A 26309-nucleotide genomic window follows, 5' to 3' on the forward strand; every position below is an offset into this window, starting at 1 on the left:
CATGAAACCTTTCGTCTGAACTCACAGAATACCATCGTCTTTAAAATACGACAGAAACCGAATTCCCTCATGGCCTTGACTTTCCCGGTACTGGGTGGTTTTGTGATCCAGATGAAGATCTAGTTCGATAATTTTGTACGCAGCCGATTTCGAGCGATCCGATGTGATGTTTGCTCCGAGCCAGAAGTGGATGTACCGTTCGATAACGGCACCTGGGGCTTTGATCTCGCGACACTGTAATCATAAAATGAATACCTTAACTAGAGGCCCCAATATGCTACTGTGTCCATTCTTACAATTGTACTCTTATCGGAGATCGTTCCCGCCAAGGACGCCGAATAGATTACGTAGGTGTTCTCATCGTAGAACGTCCCGTACTGCTCCTTGGGGATGGCTTCCACGTGATCGTTCTGTATCCGCCAAACGTAGAATCCGATGGCTTTGGGACTGATCTTGCGGAATGCAGTATCGATTTTGATGTCCTCATAGATGGGCCGCTTCTGGTCCTGGTGTGTGAAAATGGAAAAACGGAATCGGTAGGTTATTTCGGTTCGCATGAGACGAGACATTCTATCCACGTCCAGTTTACATGTAAATGATCAAGTTTAGATTTTTTTTTTGGGGTAAACAGCATTACTCAACCAAATCCATCCATTCCATTGCCATGCCACCCGCACAAAAAAAAAATGTGCCCGGTAAAGTTACACGCTTCGGTGGATAGGAAAATAAGGCACCCATTTCAATGGCGAGTCAAAAAGCCATTGGCGACTGAATGGAAATTGAAACTAGATAAAAACTACAACCAACAACCGCAAAGAATGCATCATTTCCTGTGGTGGATTGGTGCGAGACAAGCATGGCGCCGATTTTCCCATGTATGCAATGAATGCAGTACAGGTCAATTAGTTTAAACAGTGAATCTATTTTCTTCTTATTATTTTTTTTCATGCGTTTTTTTTTCTGGTAAAACCATGGCACACTTATAGCGAATTCGTTTATTATCGGGGTTGAAACCAGTTCCAACCGAAAGTGCGAAACCCAGGGTGGCCATACCTACCGATTTTCGGGTAGTGGCTGTAGTAAATCATTATATTAGTGATTTTGTCAAGAGGTAGGTCACTCCGCACACCAATCTTGGGTCATCTTTTTTGACAGTATACCGCAGGTGTGCCAATTGTGCCGGTCATGACACCTAAAATGTTTTGGTTTGAAATCGCAAGAATAAATCGTATTTAGGATGACGCGGGGAGTGGCGGGTGTGCGATTTTGTTTTGTGTTCATATCACAATACAAGTCCTGTGTTTTAGGGTATTATAATGTCCTCTAAGCTAGACCAGAAACCTAGCCTATCGTGATGTGAAAAGCATTGGTCTATCAGCTGCGGAAACAAGTAGGGAACATTGTTGCAGACCGACTATAGAGGATGATGAACAGACTTCTGTAGTTTGTTTTGTGTGCGTTGCAGCATTATTTGAATTAAGGCTACTAATGGGGTCTGATTAACTGCCTCTTCCTCTTGAGCTCACACTAGAACCTGCATTTCGTATTTAGATCTAAAAGTGAACTACTGGGCTGGTCTGAGTTCCTTTGGTATATTCAATAAGAGGATGTCCCTGAATATACAGTCAAACAGCACGTAATGTTGTGAATAAGAAAGTTTTCCAGCAGTGCTCCCATTTTATTTACAGTGTTACCGTTTGGTAACATTTAATTTATTTTTTGTAGGTGTATAGGGCCCTTAATGTAGATATAGCTAAATAGAATATAAAGTTTAAACGACAAATGAGGAATGTTGGCAGGTTAGTAACGGAGAGCCATAAACCACAACGCACTGAACTCTAAATTTATGAGCAGCAGAAAGAGAAAGCTGGGCAAACGAAGAGCGATAGAGTACGAACACGTTCAGGGTGTGAAGTGATGGAGAAGACGAGTATGAGTAGAGCACGACAGTGAGTAGAGGACTGTTGAGTGGGCGGTTCAGGGAGTTGATTCGGGCGGTGTGTCGTCGCCTGGCTGCGAATTTCTAACGTGGACCTCGTGGTGTGGAATCGCTTTACCGCTATCATGCCGTCCATCTCCTCGGCCTGAGCACCCGATTGGCCAGACGGGTCCTTCCAGATGTCGCCATCCGGCCGACACTATCCGGCCGACGCTATCCGACCAACACTATCCGGAGGTCGCCATCCGATGCACGCCATCCAGTCATCGCCACTCGCAGACACTATCCAACCGACACTATCCAGTCCGCATCGTGCTCTCTTGCCGTGCGGATCTATTTGCTTTTTGCTGAAGGAAGTGTTACTACTACCTAAAGCTACAACAAATTTAAACAGCACTTTTCAGTGCTCAACCTGTAAAAATTTTCTACCTTGTTCAACTCTTATTCCTCTTCGATCCTTGTTTGGACCCTACCCGAGGTAATCCTTCTTGGATATCGATTTGGAAAATTCCTCTTCGATCCTTCAGATTCTTATAGTAATCTGCTTGGAAGTCGATTTGGATAAAAATTTACTGCCGCCATGGCGCCTAAACGCAAAAGAAAGGGGCAAACTCTTGACCCCCCTTCTGATGAAATTAATTTGAGTAATCAATTTGATTTGCTCACGGATGATGAGAATGATCCATCATCCAAGAAAAATTCTAGTAAACTTTCCCGGCTTAATGCCAAGAAGGAAAAGATTCCCCCTATTGTGATAACCACTACCGATTTCCATGCTCTTCGCATGGAACTTTTGAATTTCGTGAAAGTTAAGTTTTCACTACAAATTGGACGTCGCACAGTGGCGGCACTGCGAACAAAAGTCGGACGAAACCTAAAATGTCAATGAAACTGGCTGAAAATGACATATTATGTTAATTTTTGGGTGCTGAGTTCATTTTTGAAGTCAACAACCAATAAAAATGCAAACTAATCCCCCTAAAGTGCGAAATAATCTTTCGGATCAGAATAAATTTAATGACTGATAATTTATTGAGTTATTTCAACACATGATATTTTTAAGTTCATTTTATCTTGTCATCGAATCCGGTAATAATTTAAATAATCAAATATAGGGGCCGTTTAAACATTACGTAAAGCGAAACATTTCAGTTTCCATAGGGAAGATGCACAAATGACGTTGCATATTTTTGATCAATTTTAGGTCCCCCCTCCCCCCTCGTAGCGTATTTTTCCATACCTAATACACGGCTGGTCACAACTTCTGAAACCCCCTCCCCTCTAAAATGCTACGTCATTTGTGGATCGTCCCATACCAAATTAAATGTTTCGCGTTACACGATATTTGGACTTTGTTTCCATATTCAATATAAACTAAAATTTACATTCTTTCAGATGTTTTACTCGGGTATTCAGTATGACACTGAAATATTTCATAAGAAAGTACTGTGCTGCTCTTATGTAAAATTCGGATGTTCCTAGAAGCTTGTTCAAACGTCAACCGAATACCAGAGTAGTTTAAAAAGTTTAAATGTGTTGACTTTGATACTGGAAGTTTCCGGTGAAGTTTATCCGGCAGGAATTGAAAAAAAAAAATAGTAAAACAAGCAGTCGTAAAATGTGTTCTAAACCAAAAGGTAATTGATCTTATATTGAAAAAATGTATTATTTACATTTAATGATTGTTTTTTTATTAAATTAGAAATGTTCTTAAAAAGAAAAAACATACTGGAAGCGGTCTATGCTATACCGGATTCGGAAGAAAAGCGTACTGCAATTACTAACTACATTGCAACATATGCTGGAAATATTGATGAAGAATGTAAGGAACATATTTCAATCTTCTATCGAGAGTTCTTGCGTCGATGGAACAACGCAAAACGGATGAAGGAACGCTTCTTAAAAGCAAACGCTGAATGGCTCGAAGATTTTCTTGTGCTTTCTGGACCTAGCTCATCAACATCAGAGGAAGGTAGAAATAAAGGTGGTCGTCCTTCAAAGGAGTTTGACGATAACTGCAACCGAGTCAAGCGTCGCAAAACTGAAGATTTGCGGCGAACATGTAGCTCTAGTAGGTTCATTTTACTCCACCATCATTATATTAATATTTGAAGATATCTATTTCATACTTTTCATAGGTGAGTTGCGGTTTGCTACGGAAGTCGTTTTGCGGTCTGAAGGTCAGAGGGACATTGCAAACATTCTGAAGACTGGTGTCACTTCACAAACGTTGTCTGATGAACAAGCATTAGCTATTTTTATCGATGCAAAGTTATCAAAGCGTAGCTATAATATCGTGAGAGAACCAGCGAAAAACATCTACCCATCGTATGACAAAATCACTGCCGCTAAAAAGAAGTGTTATCCTTCGAACCAATATTTCAATTCTTCAGAAGTACATTGCGAAATTGAATTGCAAGAGCTTCTGAACCACACTACATCAAGATTAATCAATCTTGTAGAGTCAGACTATATGAATTGGAGTCATAAAGATTTACGTCTTATCCTAAAATGGGGAATGGATGGTACAACTTTAACTGAGTACAATCAAAAATTTGAAAAAGCTGGTAGCTCAGACGCTAATGTTATCTTGACATCTCTTGTTCCATTGAAATTGGTTGAAGGGGTAAATGTAATTTGGGAAAACTGTTATCCATCGTCAACCCGATACTGTCGACCAGTTTCAATACAATTAGCTAAGGAAACTAGTGACACAACCCGTCAAGAATATGATCGGATGAATACCGAAATCGCAAAGTTGCACCCGTTTGTTTTAACAATTAACGACACAGAATTCAGTGTCACATTCGAGCTTATCATGAGTATGGTAGATGGTAAAACCATCAATGCCGTAACACACACAACATCCGCCCAAAGATGCTACTTGTGTAAATCAACGTCAGCGGAATTCAACGAAATTGACAAAATGTTGAAAAAGCCTGTTACTCAATTCTTAGATCTGGGTCTAAGCAGTCTACATTGCTGGATAAGATGTTTTGAGTGCCTGTTGCATATCGCTTATCGGCTCAGTTTCTGCAAATGGGTGAAAACTTCTCATATCGAACAATTCAACCGTGCCAAAAAGCGCATACAAGATGAATTCTTCAATAGACTGGGTTTACACATCGACAAACCGCGTTCAGGATTTGGCACCAGCAACAATGGTAATACGGCTAGACGATTCTTCGCCAATGCACAAGTATCTTCGGAGATTACAGGAATTGATTTGGATTTGATACTGCGATTTCGGACTTTACTAACAGCGATTTCTAGTGGTGAGAGCATTGATGTTTCAAAATTCAAGTCATACGCGACGGAAACAGCTCACCACTACGTAAAACTGTATAGTTGGTATCACATGCCAACAACAGTTCATAAATTGCTGATTCATGGAAGTGAAATTATCGACCAATCTTCAATTCCAATCGGTATGCTCTCTGAAGAGGCCCAAGAAAGCATGAACAAGGAGATTCGTCGAATGCGTGAAAGCCATTCTTGGAAAGGATCCCGTGAACGGACAATAATTGACATCTTTCATGGATTGTTGGTTGCATCAGATCCAGTTGTATCCAGTTTCCGACACAACAAGCCGAAACCGAAAAGTGATTTCCCAAAGGAAGTGCAAGATTTGTTGATCTTTGATGAAGATGACGATTAAGTAGTAAGGATAATGCTAGTGTTATAAAAGACTAAGAGTGAAAGTAGTATTTTTAAGACACCATTATTTTTCTTAATAAAATTAGCTTAACTGAAACCAAAATGAACCACTTTTGAAAAAAAATCGATAAAAAACATATAAACTGAATGGATACCCTTCCCAATCCTTTTGTAACATGTCTATTTACTTCTGAATTTCTAATCACCATGGTCCTCCATACCGGTCATTTTATATTAACTCTCGTATGTCCAAATTTTTTATTTGATTCTATATAATTTCTTTCGATAGGCCTTCATGAAAATATGAACAATTGACATATTTTTTTTGATCTAGATCAATTCGGCTGGTCTAGAGCAGTTTTCGTAAAAAAAGATTTGTTTTTTTTTTAATTTCTTGCATACTATAGCACAGGTTTTCACCAAATTTTGCCAGTTGCGTCTAGAATTAATGAGCGAATTCTGGTAAATTAAAATTTACTTTTTACAGACAAAATCTGAAAAATTATTATTTTCTTTATTATTTTTATTATTTATTTTTGAAACCGACTGCAGAAAAGTTTAGATATTTTCTCTTCTTATTTACAAAAATGGAAGATTTCTCCCAACGCTTCCAAAACTCAACTTATAATATTTCCACATAAGCCTAGAGCTTCGTTTTTGAAACCTAGTAGTAGTCACATAGTCACTATGAACGGAGTTCCAATTTCCTGGTCAAACCAAGTGAAATATCTTGGATTAATACTTGACCAAAAATTAACTTTTAAAGATCACATTGAGGGCATTCAAGCCAAATGTAACAAATATATAAAATGTTTGTATCCTCTTATAAACAGGAAATCCAAACTTTGCCTGACGAATAAACTTCTAATATTTAAACAAGTTTTTAGACCGGCCATGCTTTACGCTGTGCCAATATGGTCTAGTTGCTGCACTACCAGGAAAAAAGCACTTCAAAGGATTCAGAACAAAATTCTGAAAATGATTTGAAGTTGCCTCCCTGGTACAGTACAACCGAAGTACATAGAATTTCGAATGTTGAGACTTTAGCACAAATGTCCAACAAAATAATTAATAATTTCAGGCAAAAATCGTTGCAATCCTCAATTGCAACGATTAATTCCCTTTATACTTAGATAAGATTTAGTTTTAGTTTTTAGTTTTAAGATATCAATTGTTATACTGACATGCAGGTTAAAAAACCTGTTTAAAATACTGAATTGCCAAGACATGAACAATGTAAAAACACTTAGATATATATCATAACAATTAAGGCTGGTACGTTACTGCAGTAACTGGAGCACCTAGGTTAAAATGAAATGTTATTTATTTTGAAATTGGAACAAATAAAGAGTTAAAAAAAAAAAAAAAAAAAAAAAAAAAAAAAAAACCGACACTATCCGGCTGACCCTATCCAGCCGACACTATCCGGCCATTGCCATGCGGCCATCACCCTCCGGGCATAGTCGTCCGGTCGCCACCATCCGGACACAGTCATCCGGCCGCCGCCATCCGGCCACCGTCATCCGGCCGCCGCCATCCGGCCACCGTCATCCGGCCGCTACCATTTGGCTGTTGCATTCCGCCGTCGTGACTGCCAAAGTCACCTAGCACCCCAGACCAGGTCGGTTCGTCCAATAAATTAAATCAAGGTAAATCTTTAGTTTAGGATACCTACATCCGAAAACCTCCCCAACGCCTGAAAATAAAACCCTGGGACCCGGGAATAAAAGAGGCCTTTGGAGCCCACCCTAGGGGCTTAGGCACGTCCCCTTCTGGGACGGCGGAGAATTTCCCGGGATTAAACAGTTATGAGCTTCAACAACAATCCAATGTCTACGAGATTGTACCGAACGTGTGCCCAAGGTATGCCGAAGATGTGCCGATAGATATGCCGATGGATGTGCCGATGGATGTGCCCAAGCTGTGCAGAATCTAATGCCTTGGATTTTGTCAAATTATCTTAACAAAAAATAGTAGAAATTATAATTATTGATCATTACCAAACGTATCCAAAGACAAATTAAAGCTCACTGCGTGTTTATGATCATTTCTTTGATTAAATTTCATATTTGATTGTAATACCTTCACAGCAAAAAAATAATTTTAATATTACATCCAAAAGCATGCACTTCAACCAACAATCAATACGAAACTAACGATTTTGAATTGGCTCACTACTTGACTAGCCTATTGGTCCCAAGCAAACGATTCATGTACCCCATTTTAGTCGAAATTCTACTACTACACAATGTTTGTTTTGATTCGCTATGAAAATTTGACAGATAAAAAGAGGGGTTAGTGGATTTTCCTATGTTTCGAGGGGTGAATCGATTAGCTTGGGACCGAAGAGAGTACCAGAGCTGAGCCAAAAAGTTGAGCACGTTATTTCGGGACGAAATAAACCGGACTTTCTGTCCTGGGAAACCGAACTTTCTGTCAGTGTAAACCTTAATCTCATGTAGGTTTTAAGAACAAACGATCAAACTGACGTTTGTCATAAAACAAGCAAACCCAATCTTGATACCCGATCCAGGTTGGAACTGAAAAATAAACGAATTCGCTATTAGTAATGGACAAATTCTTTTGCTTATTACAGCGCTCCTAGTGGACGCTTTTCACATCTATTTGTTGACAACAGCAATAACAATAACAGTATATTTTTTCAGTTCATAAAACACTCTTGTTTTGGAGACAGTCACCATGCAAGAGGAGTGTAGAAAAATATCGTGCACAGTCACCTGGAAAATCCCTCGTGGTTCGCGTCCAAGCTGGCTAAAGTGTTGAAGTTTCCTAGAAACACCGTATGGTGCGTGCTCAAAACGTACAGGAAAACCTTAACGACAAACCGGAAGCCTCAAAGTAAACGTCGGAGTGGAACTTACCTCTATGGTGGAACTGCCAACCGTCAACTCCATGGAAAGGTCGTGAGGTCCATCAGAAGCAACCCAGGTATGTCCGATCGCGACTAGAGTAAAAAGTATGATGCCACCCATCGTACAATGCAGCGAATTCGCTACCCCGAAGGCTTACAGGCATACCGCACCAGTAAATAACCAAATTGATCACTCAAGCAGAATACCGTAGCTAGAACCCATGCTCGAAAGCTGTATGACAACCTGCTGACCAAGTCCTGTGGGTGCATACTTATGGATGATGAAACCTATGTAAAGGCCGACTTCGGACAGCTTCCAGGATCAACATTTTACAAGGCGAAGCATCGAGGAGATATCCATGGTAGATTGAAACGAGGGGGACGACTCTATCTACGATGCAGAAAAGATTGTGTTTCTCTGTAGCTAGCTGCGCGCACGCTGAGTAGATAGAAAGAAGATTGATAACGATTCTGAAGATTTCCTGCAAAAAGATGATGCGCGATGAAAGTAGATGCGACAAATGAAAGAAGATTTTTCTAAGATTGATTCGCTAGTGTGAGCATCTAAACTTGAGATTTAGATGTGTCGCCCCCCTCGGATTGAAATTTGTTTCGCACGCAAATATATGATCCGGCAGGGAATTTGCAGCTGCGGCCAGAAAACAAAGGTTTTCGTCACTGAGAAAATTATGAACTCGGAAGTTTATAAAACCGAATGTCTCCAGAAGTGAAATCTGCCCTTCATCCAGTCACATGATGGTCCGGTGACATTTTGGTCGGATCTTGCGAGTTGTCACTACAGCCGATAGAACCATAGAGGTAACTCTAAGACCAGACGGTCCCGAAGAAACGTGCTCAACTTTTTGGCTCAGCTCTGGTACTATCTTCGGTCCCAAGCTAATCGATGCACCCCTCGAAACATAGGAAAATCCATGAACCCCCCTATTTTATCTGTCAACCATTCATAGATAATCAAAACAATCATAGTGTAGTACTAGAATTTCAACTAGTATGGGGTATCATGCACCAATACAGCTCCGGGAATGGATAAAATCAAGTTCAACTTCCTCAAAAACCTCCCAGACGTCGCGAAGAGGCGCTTGCTAAACTTGTTCAATTCTGGAACACAACGTTGTTCCGGATGGTTGGACACTTGCCTCCAGAGTTATTGCCATTCAACAACCCGGTAAACCCACGTCCGATCATAACTCGTACCGTCCCATCGCGATGCTTTCCTGCATTCGGAAGTTGATGGTGAAAATGATTCTTCTTCGTCTGGAAAAGTGTGTCGAGTCGAATGGCTTACTCTCAGATACGCAATTTGGATTTCAGAGGGGCAAGGGAACAAACCACTGTCTTGCGTTGCTTTTTACTGAAATTCAACTGGCCTATGCTCGGAAACAGCAAATGGACTCAGTATTTTTGGACATTAAGGGGGCTTTGACTCTGTTTGTATCGATGTCCTTTCGGACAAACTCCACTCAAGTGGGCATCCACCAATCCTTTTTTAGCAATTTGTTGTCAGAGAAATATATGAGCTTTTTTCACGGAAACTCAACAACTTCACGAATTAGTTACATGGGCCCAGGGCTCATGGTTAAGTCCCATCTTTATAATTTTTATGAAAAGGACATTGACGATTGTCTTGTTGAACATTGCTCGCTAAGGCAGTTTGTAGATGACGGCGTGGTTTCCGTCATAGAACCAAAAGCACCGGACCTGCAAGGACCATTGCAAGACACCTTGGACAGTTTGTCTACTTGGGCTATGAAGCTGGGTATCGAATTCTCTCCACTGGAGAGTCTCCAGAGAAAACTGAGATGGTTGTTTTTTTCTAGGAAGCATTATCCAGCACAAATACAGCTTTAACTCATGGGTAAAACAATCACTCATAGCATGTCTTTTAAGTATTTAGGTGTCTGGTGCGATTCTAAATGCACTTGAACTAAACGGTACATGGTGGGGAGCCCATCCGGAAGACTTGATAAGGTTGTACCGGTGGACTCTGATGATTTAAAATTGGCTTACTACTTGACTAGCCTATTTGTCCCAAACAAATCAATTAATATACCCCATTCAAGTCGAAATTCTAGTACCACACTATGTTTGTTTTGATTCGCTATGAAAGTTTGACAGATAAAATGAGGGGCTCATGGATTTTCCTATGTATCGAGGGGTGCATCGATTAGCTTGGGACCGAAGAGAGTACCAGAGCTGAGCCAAAAAGTTGAACACCTTTCTTCGGGACCTTCTGGTCTTAGAGTTACCTCTATGGTTGTACCGAACAACCATTCTATATGTTTTAGAGTACAGTAGCTTTTGTTTTCAATCGGCGGTAAACACACACACATTTTGAAGCTGCAGCGGATACTGTACCGTTGTCCCCGTATCGCGTTAGGCTGTATGCACTCGACGCATACAATCCGGATAACAATCGTTTTGCTGAGCTGTCTTTCCGGTTTCTCATCCGTTGTGAAGTTACGAATCCATTGGTGATTGAGAACTTTGAAAATTTGCTCGACCGAAATCCGTCTACGTTCAACTCCGAAATACGTCTACGTTCAACTCCAATCGTGCTTGCTTTCGACAGTTCCTCTGTACATTTTGATCTGACCATGATGCAAGAAATTCATAGAATACCAGATCCTCATCGCTCGATGGTTGTTCCCACAATTTTCGCTATCCGCCACGTCAGTAAAGAGAAGAGATTTTTCACAGATGGGTCAACCATAAATGTGTCCGCTGGTTTTGGAGTATTCATTTCATAGCGCCTCCTATAAACTTCAGAAACCCTGCTCAGTTTACGTTGCGGAGCTAGCAGCTATATCATACGCGTTAGAGCAAATTGCCTCACTTCCCCCTGACCATTACTTCATTTGCACGGGCAGCCTAAGCTCACTGGAGGCTATTCGTTCATTGAGGCCGATGAAGCACTCCTCGTATGTCCTGTTTAGAATACGATCTACCCTGAGTGCTTTATCTAATTGCTCCTACACTATCACCTTGGTTTGGGTCACTTCTCATTGCTCTATTCCGAGTAATGAGAAAGCGGACTCCCTGGCTAAGGTGAGCGCTATGGAAGGTGATATTTTCGAGTCAGCAAGTCAGCAAGTCCTCACCAACTTCCATTCAAGAAGAAGGTTTCGGTATATTCATATGCAGTTGCTACGCACCCGATGGACGATGGAGCAGTTCCACGAGACGCTGGTTGGACTTTCAGAAGAGCTGATCGGACGAAGACCGGTAGTCATCGGAGGAGACTTCAATGCTTAGGCAGTGGAGTGGGGAAACAGTTGTACCAACCGGTGGAAACTAACGATTTTAAATTGGCTCACAACTTGACTAGCCTATTGGTCCCAAGCAAATCGATTAACGTACCCCATTATAGTCGAAATTCTAGTACTACACAATGTTTGTTTTGATTCGCTAAGCAAGTTTGGCAGATAAAATGAGGGGTTCGTGGATTTTCCTATGTTTCGAGGGGTGCATCGATTAGCTTGGGACCGAAGATAGTGCCAGAGCTGAGTCAAAAAGTTGAGCACGTTTCTTCGGGGCCTACTAGTCTTAAAGTTACCTCTATGGTTGTACCAACGCAAGAGGGCACATTCTACTGGAAGCTCTGGCGAAGCTGGAAATTAGGCTGTTCAATAAAGGCACCACCAGCACTTTTCACAGAGATGGTCGGGTATCCATTATCGGCGTCACTTTATGGAACTGGTGGAAAACATGAATTGGAAAGTGTGTGAAAGATATACCCATAGTGACCATCAGGCAATCCGATATGGCATCGGCCAACGGAATCCTGTGGCAGTACCGAGGACGAGAACATGCAACGTAAAGTGGAAGACGAGTTGACATAATCATTAGGGAGAGCATGTGACAAGACCCTGCCGAGGAAACTGGAGCTAAATAACAGACGGCCTCCAGCTTACTGCTGCAACCCCTCTTAGCTGCAACCAGGCAATTAGCACCCTCCGCGCTAGTTGTCTCAGAGCCAGGAAACGTGTTCAGAGAGCAAGAACAGAAGCAGTCAGAGAGGAACGTATAGAGGAATTTAACTGTCAGCTGGAGCTAGCGAGACGCTGCTGCCAACGACGGACACCGTGTCGTGATGACGAAGATCAGATGTCAAGTCATGCCCGCTGAAATGTGCTTAGAAAACATGAAAGTCATCGTGGAAGGACTTTTTTCGAAGCACGATCCAACGACCTGCTCACCTACATCGTACGGAGATAACGACGAAGTCATCAAAGAGCAACTCGTAGCAGTGCCTGCTGGATACACTCGGAAAACTCTTGGAGAGGATCATCCTAAACAGGCTGACGAAATGCACGAAGACAGAGCAAGGATTGTCGGAGAGGCAGTTCGGATTTCGAAAAGGATGAGCAAAAGTGGATGCAGTTCGGACAGTTGTCGTCGAAACAGAAGTGGAGAGGAGATCGATATTACGCCTTGATAACAATCGACGTCAAGAATGCGTTCAACAGCTCCAGCTGGGAGGCCGACGCTACTTCCAGAACCGGGTTCTGATCTACGAGCCATATATGGGACAGAGATCGATTAGGATCACGGTGGGAATTCCACAAGGCTCCATCCTTGGTCCAACGATCTCGTCGCATGAAAGCAAATAAATCAAACCTAACATCGAGGTAAAAGTTAAAGGTTTAATAAAGGGAGTATTGTAGTTTTACGTTTTAAGTGAATTGTTCATACACTCCTGCTTCCGTCTTTGCAACGAAAACTCACACCCATTATGCGGCGGGGGCGCATCAATGATCGAAAAAAAAAAAACAAAGTAGAAACTTATCTAATTTGCATACCATGTTAGGCCCAAGGTTGCAAAGACTCATTTCAGCTAAAACAATGTTTTTCTAAATTATGAAATAATTAGATGCCATAATCAAATTTTGAATTGGTAGGATACAAGAAGAGGTTGCAAAGAATGTGTTTGACATATTAAACCTGTTTATTTCACTTCATGAGAGTCACAATCAGCGATTTTTCACAAACTCACTCACTCACTCACTCACTCACTCAGCGATCAGCAAATCGTTGATTGTGACTCATATAAAGCAAAATTTACAGGTTTTATGTTTCCAACGCATACTTTGTAACCTCTTCTTGTAAGTTACAAGTAAAACATGCCATCATACCATCTTTTGGTTTTATTATTCCGAAAAACATTATTTTAGCTGAAATGAGTCTTTGCAACCTTGGTTAGGCCTATGCTCAAGGAATGTGAAACAAGCCCCTCTCCCCTTTCCCTTACCAACTAACTGCTTGAGCTCATTTTCTTCGAGCTTAAATTGTATTTCCAGCAAAGCCTATCTCCTCCACTGAAGCGGCAAAAAAATGGTCTGCAATGCAAAGCTACCGGTTTTATGTGTTTTCTCACATATTGAAAACACCCAACTCGACACACCGCTTGCTCTAGCATAGTGATATAGCAGCAGCGCCAGATGATTGATGGGTCCATTTACCGCGCGCTCACGATTGCATTGCTTGAGCAAGTAGGTGGTGGAAAATGGCGCGAACGAAAAACAGTGCACTTTTCTTCTCAGAAATGTGCACCGTGTGAAATGGAAAAACCATTCAGATGAGATTATATTTGCATTCATTCGATCAACTGCGGGGTCAACCGAGGTAAACGGGCGGTTAGTAATTGTTGTCCAGTAGCATTACCCGTACGAAGGAGTAAATCATACAATGGTAATGATTACTATTACCGCTTTTACGTCACCTACCTCCGATTAATATCCGCCTGCCTGTGACGAAACCAGTACAAACACGTGAAAACTGGAAGCACGCATCACGTCGAATGCAGCCCAGGTAGGTATGTTGCATTAATCATGTCGTAAAATAACGAGTGTTACCAGTTGCAGTGCTGCAGCACGCTTCCAGATGAAAGTAAAATGCAACCATGCAACAACGTGGACCAATTGCTGCTGGCGGGTGGCAGGCGATGTGCCCAGTTCAGTTCCGAGCACAAAACATGTTTGATTTTCTGTAGATTTCCGGTTGCACCTAATTAGCTTTCCCCGCTAACTACCCATCTAGCCGATAGTCGCCGCCAGCCAGTACTTACCGTGCTTGCATGTGCTGTGACGACGCAAGTCACCCATTAGCAATTTTCCCCCAAACCCAAAACGGGGGAACGACCTCCGTCGAGGCTTAAATTGAGATAAACGATCGAAAAAATAGCTGCTCATTACAGCATCCCATTATAAGAGTCAGTTTATCTGTTACATTATAAAATCTTCCTCTGGTCAGTCACTAAAAAAACCTAGTGCCCGATCCCATAGTTATTAATTTAAATTGAATCAAATACGGCGCTAGGCAGGTGTATACGGATTTAGTTAAGTGAAACCGCCCATAGACTGAAAATAATGCTTTTATCCAGGCGCGGTGCAGTGGCGGCGAGGAAAGAGTGTACTGACTGCTACTTACATCGTGAGTGGCATAAAATCATGTTCATTAGCCTTCCATTTTCGCCGGATTGTATTTTTAATCCGGCGCAAATAAGGAAGCAACAGCTTTCGGTCGTACAAAACTGTATTGTTGGACTTTTCTTTTTCATATGATCGTTCCTTCCGCACTTCATGCTTGGGTTGGATCAGATGGGAAAGATCAAGATTTTTTTTCTGCAGGAGAGATGAGAGATTGAGATCAAAGAGAGTTACGCGTACCCTGCGTTCTTCGTTGATGATGATCGCTACATCTCATTTCCTATAGAGCTGCAGGTGCCGCGTCGCCACCTGTGGTACACTTCAGCCCGGTATGATCCATTCACAATGTAGATTTTATGTTGCTACATGGAATGTTTGTGATGGCGCTGCAGGCAGGTAGTACATATTTTTATATATGTACTTTGATGCTTTTTAGTGGTAGGAACTCGGGCTTATGGGTGGAGTGGTTCATTACAACATGCGATGCGGTGTGGGATGCGGCTTTCATTTACATAAGTGAAGTTTCAATTGTCGTTAAAATAATGGTGGTTTTTCGAAGTAATAAGCTCATAAGGCATTCAGCTTAGCTTAGACTAACTGCACATATAACACATATTAATTATTGCTCGTCCGTGATTGATCAGAATCAGTGAAATTGCACAATGAGTCAACTAAATGGGGCTGGGAGTGACCGTACATTTTCATTGTTTACCTCTGCGTCCCCACAAAATTCACAGGAGGGAGATTTTGTTAGTACGTAGGGTTCGCAGGATCAGGATTCACTGTGATAAGCTATTTGATCGTGGTTTTGATATAATGTTCAAGGGGTATTCAACTCTGCACACCTCAATTTATCTAATTCATGATCATGGTTCATGGCAAATATTAAGCTTAATTCTCATTAGAATGAGAGCGGATTGGGCAGTGGAAGAGGAAGCAATACAACCTATACGACCCGTCCACAAGAAACGGACGGTGGTCGAAATTTTCATCAGCTGCCAGTAAAATACTCCACAACAAAATCAAACCCAGAACTCGAACGGATGAAAGTTCACTCCCAGTCTAGAAACAACATCCTCGAAACAGTTATGATTGACTTAGAACTATACACAGCAAAAAAATAATTTTGATATCACATCAAAGTGGATGCACTACAATCATGTCGAAAATTTCATGTAATTTTTATGACCACATAAATAAACAAATGCAGTAAAAGCAGCGTAATGTCAGTTCATGCATTGTATTAATGATTATTTTGTCCTTTTTAGCAAGTAATATTACACCATATTTTCGACATGATTGTAGTGCATCCACTTTGACGTGATATCAAAATTAATTTTTTGCTGTGTACGCAACCTCGAATACATTATCCAAGCTTATCGTATCGCAGATTGTAATGTCTCCTACCATCACCCAATTACACACGTTCAAGCCTATCAAGTTCACGATCCTTTGTAGATGTGATACCTTCCACAAAGTACCACAATCGCCAATGTACCACCAGTGAAAGCCATCAAATGTCCCTTCCACTTCATATCTGTCTTACCTCGGAAATGGTGCACGATCCAGATAAACTTCGCATCTGCAGTTCAACTGTACCCTGTGGTTGTTGTAGTTCATGTGCACGCCCATGGAATCTTGCCGAACAGCGAATTACTAAGTGTCGTCATGCACTTTCGAGATTGAGCAAGGCCTTATAATTGATTGATTGGTAGGCCACCCATCGCACCGGATCCTTTTGAGACAAACTAGTGCAACAGAAGAGTGCAGATTGGATCGTTGATGATGGGGTGTACTCACGGTATAGAATGTAATTTCATTTTTGATTGCATTGATCTGTTCCTATAAATCCTATACTGTTTCGCTAAGGCAATCGTCCAGACCTGATGGAATTATTGGGGTTAATACGAATTGACATCCCCCAATAAGTACTGGGACTGGTATGGACATCCATATAAAGTCCTGTGGATTTCCCATCGAAGTCCATACCAATTGAAACCAATGGCTGACACGATTAAATATTCATCCCGGAAGACCCTTGGCAAGACCGGGATTCAAACCTGGCCAAAATACAAAACCCACCCACACCCCCTATGAAATGTTTTTTTTTTTTTTTCTTTCTTTATAGTTCGTTCTGCATAACAACCTTGTAAAACAAAACAAAAATCCTCCGCAGCTGGCACAATATTGTCATCGTTCAGAGGATTTTTGTTCATTCAGTTCGCCGATCGCATTCCGCACCGTTGATGATCTTACAAGCATTTGACCAACCGTTGCTGGAGGAAACCCATTTTGGCCAACTTGACTGTCGTATCGACCCTCTCGACATGGTGTGGAACTCCGTTGGCGTGAAGCTATTCTGGACGAAACCTCGAGCCGCTGGGATTTTCGCTACGAATCGGATGAGATAAACTTAGTTTCATGGTGCAGACAGGTGCAGGCGATACTCACAGCATTTTCCCTTGGAATCCGAACCCAATGTGAAGCCCAATGGAGTAAACAAAGAAGTCAACCTTAGCAACGATTGGCAAAACGTCAACTCTCGACAGTGATGCCGTTTTATATTATGTCGACTGTATCCTACTTGTCAACGTTTGTCCTAAAGAGTCGAATAGTATGCTATGCTGTGTTTCGGCACAGTGTGCAGAGTTGATTACCCCTTGATAATGTATTGTTTTTAGAAGTTCACACAAATAATATTTGCCATCATTTGCACCAAATCTATCAACTCAGTTATGTAAAGGGCCCTGGGATACAACCCCCGATCTACTGATCAGTAAGCAAAAACGGTTGCCACTAGGACACTGAACCTCTTACATCACAACAAACCATTACTAACGACGGCGACATGAAGTTGTTCAGATGGATTGATGTCCCCAGCAGGAATCAAGTATGATTTCAAAGCCGCATTAAGTAACTATTCGTCATATTTAACTGAGAAACCTATTTTTTTCTAGCTACCGAGTTCGATCACTGCGATTTTCTACGTTCAACAAAAAATAACTATGAATAGAAAGGAATCTGGGATTTAACATAAGATCTTCCGCTCAGTAAACAAAAACAGTCGTCACTAAGCCACCGAGCTCCTTCCGTAACAACAAACCATTAACTACGTTGGTCACTCTCGGAACCACTGATAAGCTTCTGGAGAAACCTGCAGTAAGAAAAAAAATTTGCCGTTCGACAGCTCTTTCTTCGTCTTTTCGCATGAATAGGCTTTCTATACTCATAGAATGGATCGATGACCACATTGGTCGCTCTCGAAATCCCTAGAATGCCCCTGGGGAACCTGTAGAAAGGCCAATTACATGTTTACACCAAAACATACCGATTGACACTTCTTTCGTCATGTTTTTTATGAATCAGCATTCTTTAGTCTTGCAATAGATCATTGATCACATTGGCCCCTCTTGGAGCCACTGAGACCTGTAGCAGAAGACACTTGCATTTTTACACCAAAACATGCCGGTCGACCACTCTTTATTTATGGTTTTCTATGAATAGGCTTTCTTTAGTCTTGGAACGCAGCATTGACCACATTGGCCGGAAACTTATTCTGCGTGATTTTTCATAAATAGGTTTTCTATAGTCCTAAACATACACAAGTAACAATTTGGGTTTTATTAAGGTTTTTTCCCCTCTGTTCGGTACATAACAGCACTGCGACCAGTAATTTGATCTATTGTAGTATTATATCCCGTGTTCTTAGTTTAGTGCATGTCGTATTACTCCATCAATATTGAGAAATGATAAAGTATTCGGTTTTGATACAGTTGTCATTCTTGCCTTCATCGCAAGGAATCGATTCTAATTGAAAGGCCCGCTATTTATACCCTTCGGATCTTAGAGATGAACTAGCCTAAGACTAAAAATCTCTTAAATAAAGAATTAAAAAAAAAAAAAATTAAAAAATATACCCTTCGGAGTGTTGGGACACCCTCCAAAGGCGCGCTCCTTTGTCAGTCAAAATTGGATTCCTTAGCAACAAAAATAAGCAATGACACCCATAATGACCATGCATCAGAACCCTAGTCTTAACCACTTCAAACTATGGAACAACGAATAGAAGATTAGAAATCACATAGATGAGGACTAACCAACTCATTTTTTCCTTGTTTCAAGATCATCCTCGGTGGACAAAGCCGAGTCTTGTCACTATCAACAAGGCATAAAAAGTAACAAGGACTAAGATGTGTTCCTTTGATTACTTAAAAATCCTGTTCCCCTACTTTGAAGTAGTCAAGAATAGGAATCGGTGATAGATCTTACATCCCCTAACGTACCACGAAAAGGTGATCTACCCACGTTACGGGGCATATTATTAGGGTTCTGTAGACCATGATTTAGACTTGTAAAATGCTTTAAAACCTCAATAAAACTTGCAAATTTATTTGGGAATGACTCTGTTGGAAGATATAATCCAATTTAAAATACGGTAGTTCTTCAAAAATCACACAGATTGGTAAAATCTGTTTCCTGAACTGCTGACAGACTCAATAGAAAACATTTAACTAGACAATAATCATCTTTGATTACGCATTGTCACACTGGTTCACCCTGAAGATTCGGTGCATACCCCAAAATGGCGATTTTCTCAAAATTGGTCTGAGTAGGTGTTATTTATTTTTCAAAATTACTAGACTCTCTTCGGCAAATTATTTAGACACGAAACGAATAATTTTATCTGGCTTAATGAGGTAATAGGCTGGTTCAATGCCTGTGTCATTTTTATATTTTTGCATTTCTTATGAGCAGTTCCAGGTCCAAATGCGATTTTTTTTTTAATTTTTGATTCCACATTCCAATTTTTGCTTTGCGTGAAACTTTGTATAATTGTTTTTTTATGGCTAATCATTCACATTTGAGCTGAAATTCGGGCAAATTGAGTCTGCAACAACAGTCAAAATGTGAATCCCTTTCAAAAAATAATCCATACGAAAACGTGTCTTCCAATCAAAACGGTGTCAAATTATTGAATCCACCATTTTGACTTTTTTTTTCAGGACTCTAAAGGCCACAACTTAGCTCAAATCTGAATGATTAGCCATAACAAACAATTATCCAAAGTTTCACACAAATCAGAGAAGGTCGTGTCGAATCAATTTGTCATTTGGCGAGGAATTTCACTTATTCTTTTTCAAATTTTAGTCATATCTATCTCTTTTTTCGTGCCATATTTTTGAAATTTTAGCACCGAAAACGATTTAAAAGGTCTGCCAAAATGTTTTCTACGCCAAAATTTCGTAACAATAGCAAACTAACAAAAAGTTCAAAAGTTTTACCAAAAGTTGTTGTTCTACGATTGTTGATAGTATTTAAGTGTCCATGGTTATCAACATACCAACATAAATTAATTGCAAAAAAAAAATTAAAAATATTCAACAAAGATGTTTTTTTTGTTTAACATTTTTTTGATTTTTTTTTTCGCAAAATTACTATTAAATAATTAACCGTGTGTTTGTTCCTAGAAAGACTTTATTTTTATCTAAAACTTTGTCTCAGACGCCATTTAGATTAAAAATAACATTTTGGTGCTACAATTTACTAAAAAATATCAAACAATCTTTTGAAAAAAAAATCAAAATGACCGAATCTTAGCACAAATGTTTATCATTTTCCATAAAAACCAATTATGCAAAGTTTTTGGCCTATTGGCCTGGAACTGTTCAAAGCTGTCTAATTTTTTCTCATTAATTCACTCCAATACTTCATTAGAATATTCACCAGAAATCTCTTAGTATATCCTTCAAAACAACTATGGGATTATGCTCAGAAATATTTTGGGATTCTCCTCAGAATTATTCTCAAAATTTCTCACACTGATTTTTAACTGACGCGTAAAATCTCCTCTTGTTTAATATTGAGCTATACTGCCGTTATACGCATAAGAGTCCCACGGTGCATAAGGATTGCATAGAACATGGTACATTTATGCGTATAACGGCAGTATAGTTGCCATTAGTACTGAAATTGCTTACAATTTGTATACTATATTGCAGATTTATGTGATATTCCGCTTAAACTTACATGAAATATCGTGTAAAATTACGCCAAATCTAGCGTTAACAAGGTGTGCACTGGATCGCATAAATGATCATGAATTCATACGGTGTAGCAACTCTCTTTAGGACTCCTTAAATATTCTTCAAAAAATCTGCACTAAACGTCCTAGGAATGCCTCCAGAGCTTTGTTGAAAATCTGCTGAATTCTCAACAGTACAGTCAGCTCTCCTTATGTCGATGGCCAATTTGTAGCCAGCCCGGGCGATCCGTCTCTAAAAACGTGTGGCTTAAGCGCCACTCCACAAGGGAGACCACACGCCCAATGTAAATTTGCCCGGTTGAGACTCTCCGAAGGGCGAGTCCATTAAATTTCCTAGAAAGGATTTACGGATCAGGCAAGCCGGCTTTCAACTAAACGTCCAAAACGGGAAAACCCTATTATCTCCATGAAACCACAAACACGATAGTCACTCAGAGAGTCGGTGAGAGCTCACCCATACCTAAAAACCTCTACAAAAGAGAATTTATCATCATCGGCAGTCTCGTCACTTGCCACTAGACGTCACCCCGATCTGGAAGTGGACTACTCTCCCGAACATTCAAACTCTAAACATGAGGACGGGACACGAAAACTACAACGGAGAACGCGAAGTGATGTCGAATACATTCAATCAATTAAATCTAGAGAGATGATCATTTTACGAAAACATTTACGACCATTTTTTTTCTACAAAGGGTGTATTCGTGGAAAATGGCACACACACACACATAAATAGCTGTAACTTTTTAACGATTATACTAAATGACTTGAAATTTTCAAAGGTGGTGGTTTAGAGAGCACTGAATAAGTAAATAATACGTCATGATTCAAACATGAGCTTTGGCTTGAGATTGGATCAAGAAAACAAAATGTTGTCCTAAAAATGTTGTTCAGTGGCTTTTGCTTACTTTTTCCACTCCTTCTTCAATTTATTCACTAATTATGAATCTGATAATCTTTAAAAAAAACAAATTTTGTTTGGCGCTAGCGGATTTATTTTTTACTTGTCTATAAAGTTTTTGATTTTTAAGTCAAAATGAGCCAAATTTGTGATGTGAAATTTCTGACTAACTGCATGAAAGGTGAGTGAAAGAACTCAGCGCGGTCGGTGTTGATTTTGGTTCGCTCGCAACTATTTTTGCAAAAAAATTGATATCGAAAGTGTATCAAAAGTGCTTCTGAACGTGTTTTACAGAAACTCGTGCATTCCCGGTTGATTTTCAGTGGAAATTCCGTATCACAAAATTGCGCACCGAGTTCTTTTTTTTTTTTGCCTTTTGCAGACGACGGGTTTGCTTTCGCGATAGTGACGTTTATTGGATCCGTTTCTTTGCACGGGTTTTTTTAACCAGTGGTGTGTAAGTGTGCTTGTGATTTTCATTGCCTACCGGGAGGCCGGTTCACCGTTTTCGGATGTCACACTTTCGGTGTGCAGTTCTATCGAGAGTCTCGTCACCGTGTGCGAGTTTGAAGTCCGCCGCGAGTTTTGGTGGTGATTCGGTGGCCGACGTTGGCGTGAATCACGGCTTGCAAAAGTGCTCGTCTGCTGGTCTCTCCCCAGTGTCGGAGATTGTGAGCAAGCTGAATGATGCTGGATACGCCCAAGACTGGACGGACGGTAGCTGGTGGCCGTGAACGGTTCCTGGGGAAAGCACTAGATACGAACCTCCTCCCAGATGACCATGGAAAAGCAAGAAAATTTGTTGTCGTTGAAGGAAGTATTACAACAAAGGTAATTGCTACTAGATATTTTTGCAAACAGTGACAGATTGCAGACATGAAGCTCAAGTGGAAGTGCTGGGCAAAGGTGTTATATCCTAGACAAATGATAAGTTACAAATTCGCTGTTGTCGTCATCGTAGGCGCCGTCGTAGTCGCTGTAGTAATCGCCGCTGAAACTATGAGAACGTTTGAAAAGCTTGATTAGCAGAGCTTAAACAATCGTCACGTTGGTCATAGCTTGTTATGATTGCCTGAACAATGCGTAAAGAGCAAATCGAAACATTGAACGTCGCGTGAAAGTGGAACTTAATGAAGGCTTAAGTACTCTATCGAAGCTTTTAGTTTTCGGATTTGAAAGATCGACGGTTGAAGTGGCTTGCTTACTGAGCAGAAAAACACGGTCCCAGGTCCTTTCATATTAAAAATGTATGCTAAGATCGCTTGTTTATCGCATATTTTGTAAAACTTTTCGTTGTCGTCGGTGCCGGGTTTTAATAGTTATAACAACTCAGGCAACGGTATAATGTGATATGAGGGGCTCGGTGGCCTTAGAGAAACCGTTTGTGCTTACTGAGCAGAACATCATGAGTCTAATCTTAAGCCCATCCACATTCAAGATTCGTCAATCGTTTTATTTGTCAACATGAGTACATGGTAATAACAGCAACTCGATGATTAAAAACGAGCTCGTCTGCCTAGTGGCAAACATCTTTGCTTATTGAGCAGAAGACCGTGGGTTCAATTCCAAGCTCCTTCGTGTTATATGATCGTTAGGACATCAATTCAGCTTATCGTTTACCAAAATGAACCCTGCTGCAAACCCAACCCTCTTACTCAATATCCCAGTGATTGGAAGGGCAGAGGTGTTCTCGGCTTCCATCAAAGCAATTGTCACGTCAACACATTCCTACCCCTTCCTTTCTTGACCTGTGTTCGGGCACGGCCAGCGCTAGTATTGCATAGTTTGAGATCACCAGTTTTTACACATTGAGGATGATTGCTAGCCCGCATAAACAATAACCATAACAGGCGCCTAACCACCAATTTGGGATATCATCCCAACTTAATGTGGTATGGTCGTACCATCTATGATATCGTTAGTGTATGGTAACCGTTTATTAGGGAGTCCCAAGCATCGTCTATTGGTTCTCTGTGTAATTACAGCTGGTCTGGCAATAACAGAGTAGCAACCGTTGGCGGTCAATCATGCTCATGTTCATAATATTTCTGACTAACCGCATGATATTTTAAATTATAATATTTTGTAAAAACATTGGTGACGGAAGAATTTCTTTGAATAACCGAGAATTTCAAATTTGAGACTGTACAACATTTATAAGATAGCTGTTGTTTTAATGACCTTTACTCAAAACTCTCAGATCCTTATAAAAATGTCATGTGTACGTTATGGACTAAACAAATTTAAAGTAATTTGGTAAAATAGTTTAAAAGTAACACTTGTTGATCTGTGCGCCATTTTACACGAATACACCCTTTGCGTCGATGGTTACCTCGGTCCCTTCAAACGGTCTAGTAGGCCAATCTTGTTCTATATCTCCATCTCTCAATATCTCGAGATATGGAGAGTTAACTGTATTCTCTAAGTGATCTTCGAAATATCCTGAAAATTCCCTTGATATGCTACCAGAAGTACTTTGATGCTCTCATTAGAATCAGCTTGGAGTCTTACACGGAATTCCCTGAGATGTTTTTTTGGTGTGTATGTTACTCGTATCGTACTCTCCATATGTCGATATTTCTACAAGTCGATGGTCTGTGTAGTGTTATTTTGATTCTATAGCTCGATATGTCAAAGGTCGAGCTTCTGAATTCTGTGATGTTGATGATGAAATCAATGGAAGTTTAAAAACACGATAACTGGTGATCATATTGAGTACCCAGGACCCATCAACCACATCAGAACATGTTCCTGTTTAATTTATGCAGGAGGTTTTAAGAGATATATATATTATTTAACGCTTGCGGAGAAAATTTGAAGGATTGGAAAAGAGAATAACCAGCAAATAATAGAAGAATCAGCGAATCCAAACCCATAAAGCAACCAACGTTACAGACAAAACGGTTGCTACGACTGCACGGATGAGGACATAGCTTGATCTGAATCGAGAAAAGACATAACAAAAAAAAATCCCATTAACACACATGTAACATCTTCGGCTTTAGTTCGTGAAGCAGCTTGTCAACAATTTGCTTGTTTCCTTCTGCCACCCCGAGTGAGCTGTGTCGCACGGACTGCTTGTCATAAAAAAAACGAAGAAGATTATATCATTATTGCTTTCCACTTCTGACATAGCGTTATCATTCGGTTCGTTGATCCCTTGTCATTTTGTCATTTGGAGATATTTTTGATTCCTTGAGAAGAATAGATAAGGGTATTTCATTTTGGACTCAAATCGCCAACAATTATTCCGTCTCATGTCAGAAAGAAAAAGAACAAAAAACAACTATTGAAATTCAAGGTTTCTACTACCTGAAAAAACTTGGAAAACCGGAATTTGATTTTTCCTGGAGAAACCTGGCATTCTCCTGGATTTGACTTAAATTCCAAATAATTTTTAATCAGAAATCTATAGAATGTTTTACTTCACTGCAAATGAATTCTTAGGCAGTTTTCAAAGAAAATAGAATTCCAAGGGATGGAGTAAAACTGACATTTTATTTTGAAATGAATTGATTGAAAATTCGGCGAATAATTCCCATTAACGAAGAGAAAAAGAAATTCCAATGAACATTTCAAGGGAATTGTGTCCATATTCCGGTTGTATTTTTTAGAGAATTCAAAGGACAGTTCCAAGGATATTGTGAGGAGCATTTCAAAAAATGTATCATAGTCCTCAGTTTTGGAAAAAAATATCAAAAAATCAAATCTCACCAATGCCCAAGATCACGCTTGATTTTCGTAGACAAAAATCAACGAACAAACATCTGCGGTTGATTTGAGAGCTGTGATATCGCAGCTCGGAATATCAAGCTAACAAAACTCACCAACTGCAAATCTCACCAAACTGTGGTGAGATTGAGTTTAATGATTTTTGCTTTACACCCGAATGCAACCGAAACTTCCATCACGGCTTGCAGCAGTCCCTTCGCGTCTGCCATCGGTGAAGATTAAAAAGAGATAGCAAACTATGCTTTCTCTTTCTAAGAAAATGATCAACGGAATCATTTTTGTGTCGAGTCAACTCTCAGCTTGATTTTTGCATGCTGTGAATAGTCTCGCAATTTCAAAGGAGTTGTAAAATCAATATCAAGCATGATATTTTGATCCAATATCACGCGTGATATTGAGAGCGTATGAGAGAGGAAAAATATTATTGAGTGATAATTTTGCCAACACAGTCCTGAACAAAACTTTAAAGGCATTCCTGGAAAAGTTCCAATACAATACAAAGTGGAATACAAAGCGAATGCTGAGGTGAACTCCAAGTGAAATTTCCGGAGAAATCTCCATGGAACTCCGGAAAAAATACTGATCAAATCCTGTAAAGATTTCCAAGGGTATCAGGATGTTTCCAACATAGAAGTTACTTCCGAGATATTGGACAAAAAAAATCAAGATCCAGGATTTGGAAATATTTATCAAATTATTAAGTTTTTAAATTCCATGTT

General features: G+C 40.3%; 1 protein-coding gene across 2 annotated transcripts in view; it reads right to left on the minus strand.

Annotated features, from left to right (window-relative positions):
- qua (quail) overlaps window positions 1-26309 on the minus strand; it is a 70145-nt gene that overhangs the window by 2362 nt on the left and 41474 nt on the right. For both annotated transcript variants that reach the window (XM_065225455.1, XM_065225454.1), the window contains exons 2-3: window positions 297-506; window positions 26-234 (exon numbers count right to left, since the gene is read on the minus strand). In XM_065225455.1, coding sequence (XP_065081527.1) covers window positions 26-234; window positions 297-506 — 419 coding nt within the window. The remainder of the gene's footprint in view (window positions 1-25; window positions 235-296; window positions 507-26309) is intronic.

Source organism: Ochlerotatus camptorhynchus, unplaced genomic scaffold, assembly GCF_037179485.1.
Source record: "Ochlerotatus camptorhynchus isolate MF236.1 unplaced genomic scaffold, CSIRO-AGI_Acam_v1.1 ptg000229l, whole genome shotgun sequence".
Lineage (NCBI taxonomy): Eukaryota > Metazoa > Arthropoda > Insecta > Diptera > Culicidae > Ochlerotatus > Ochlerotatus camptorhynchus.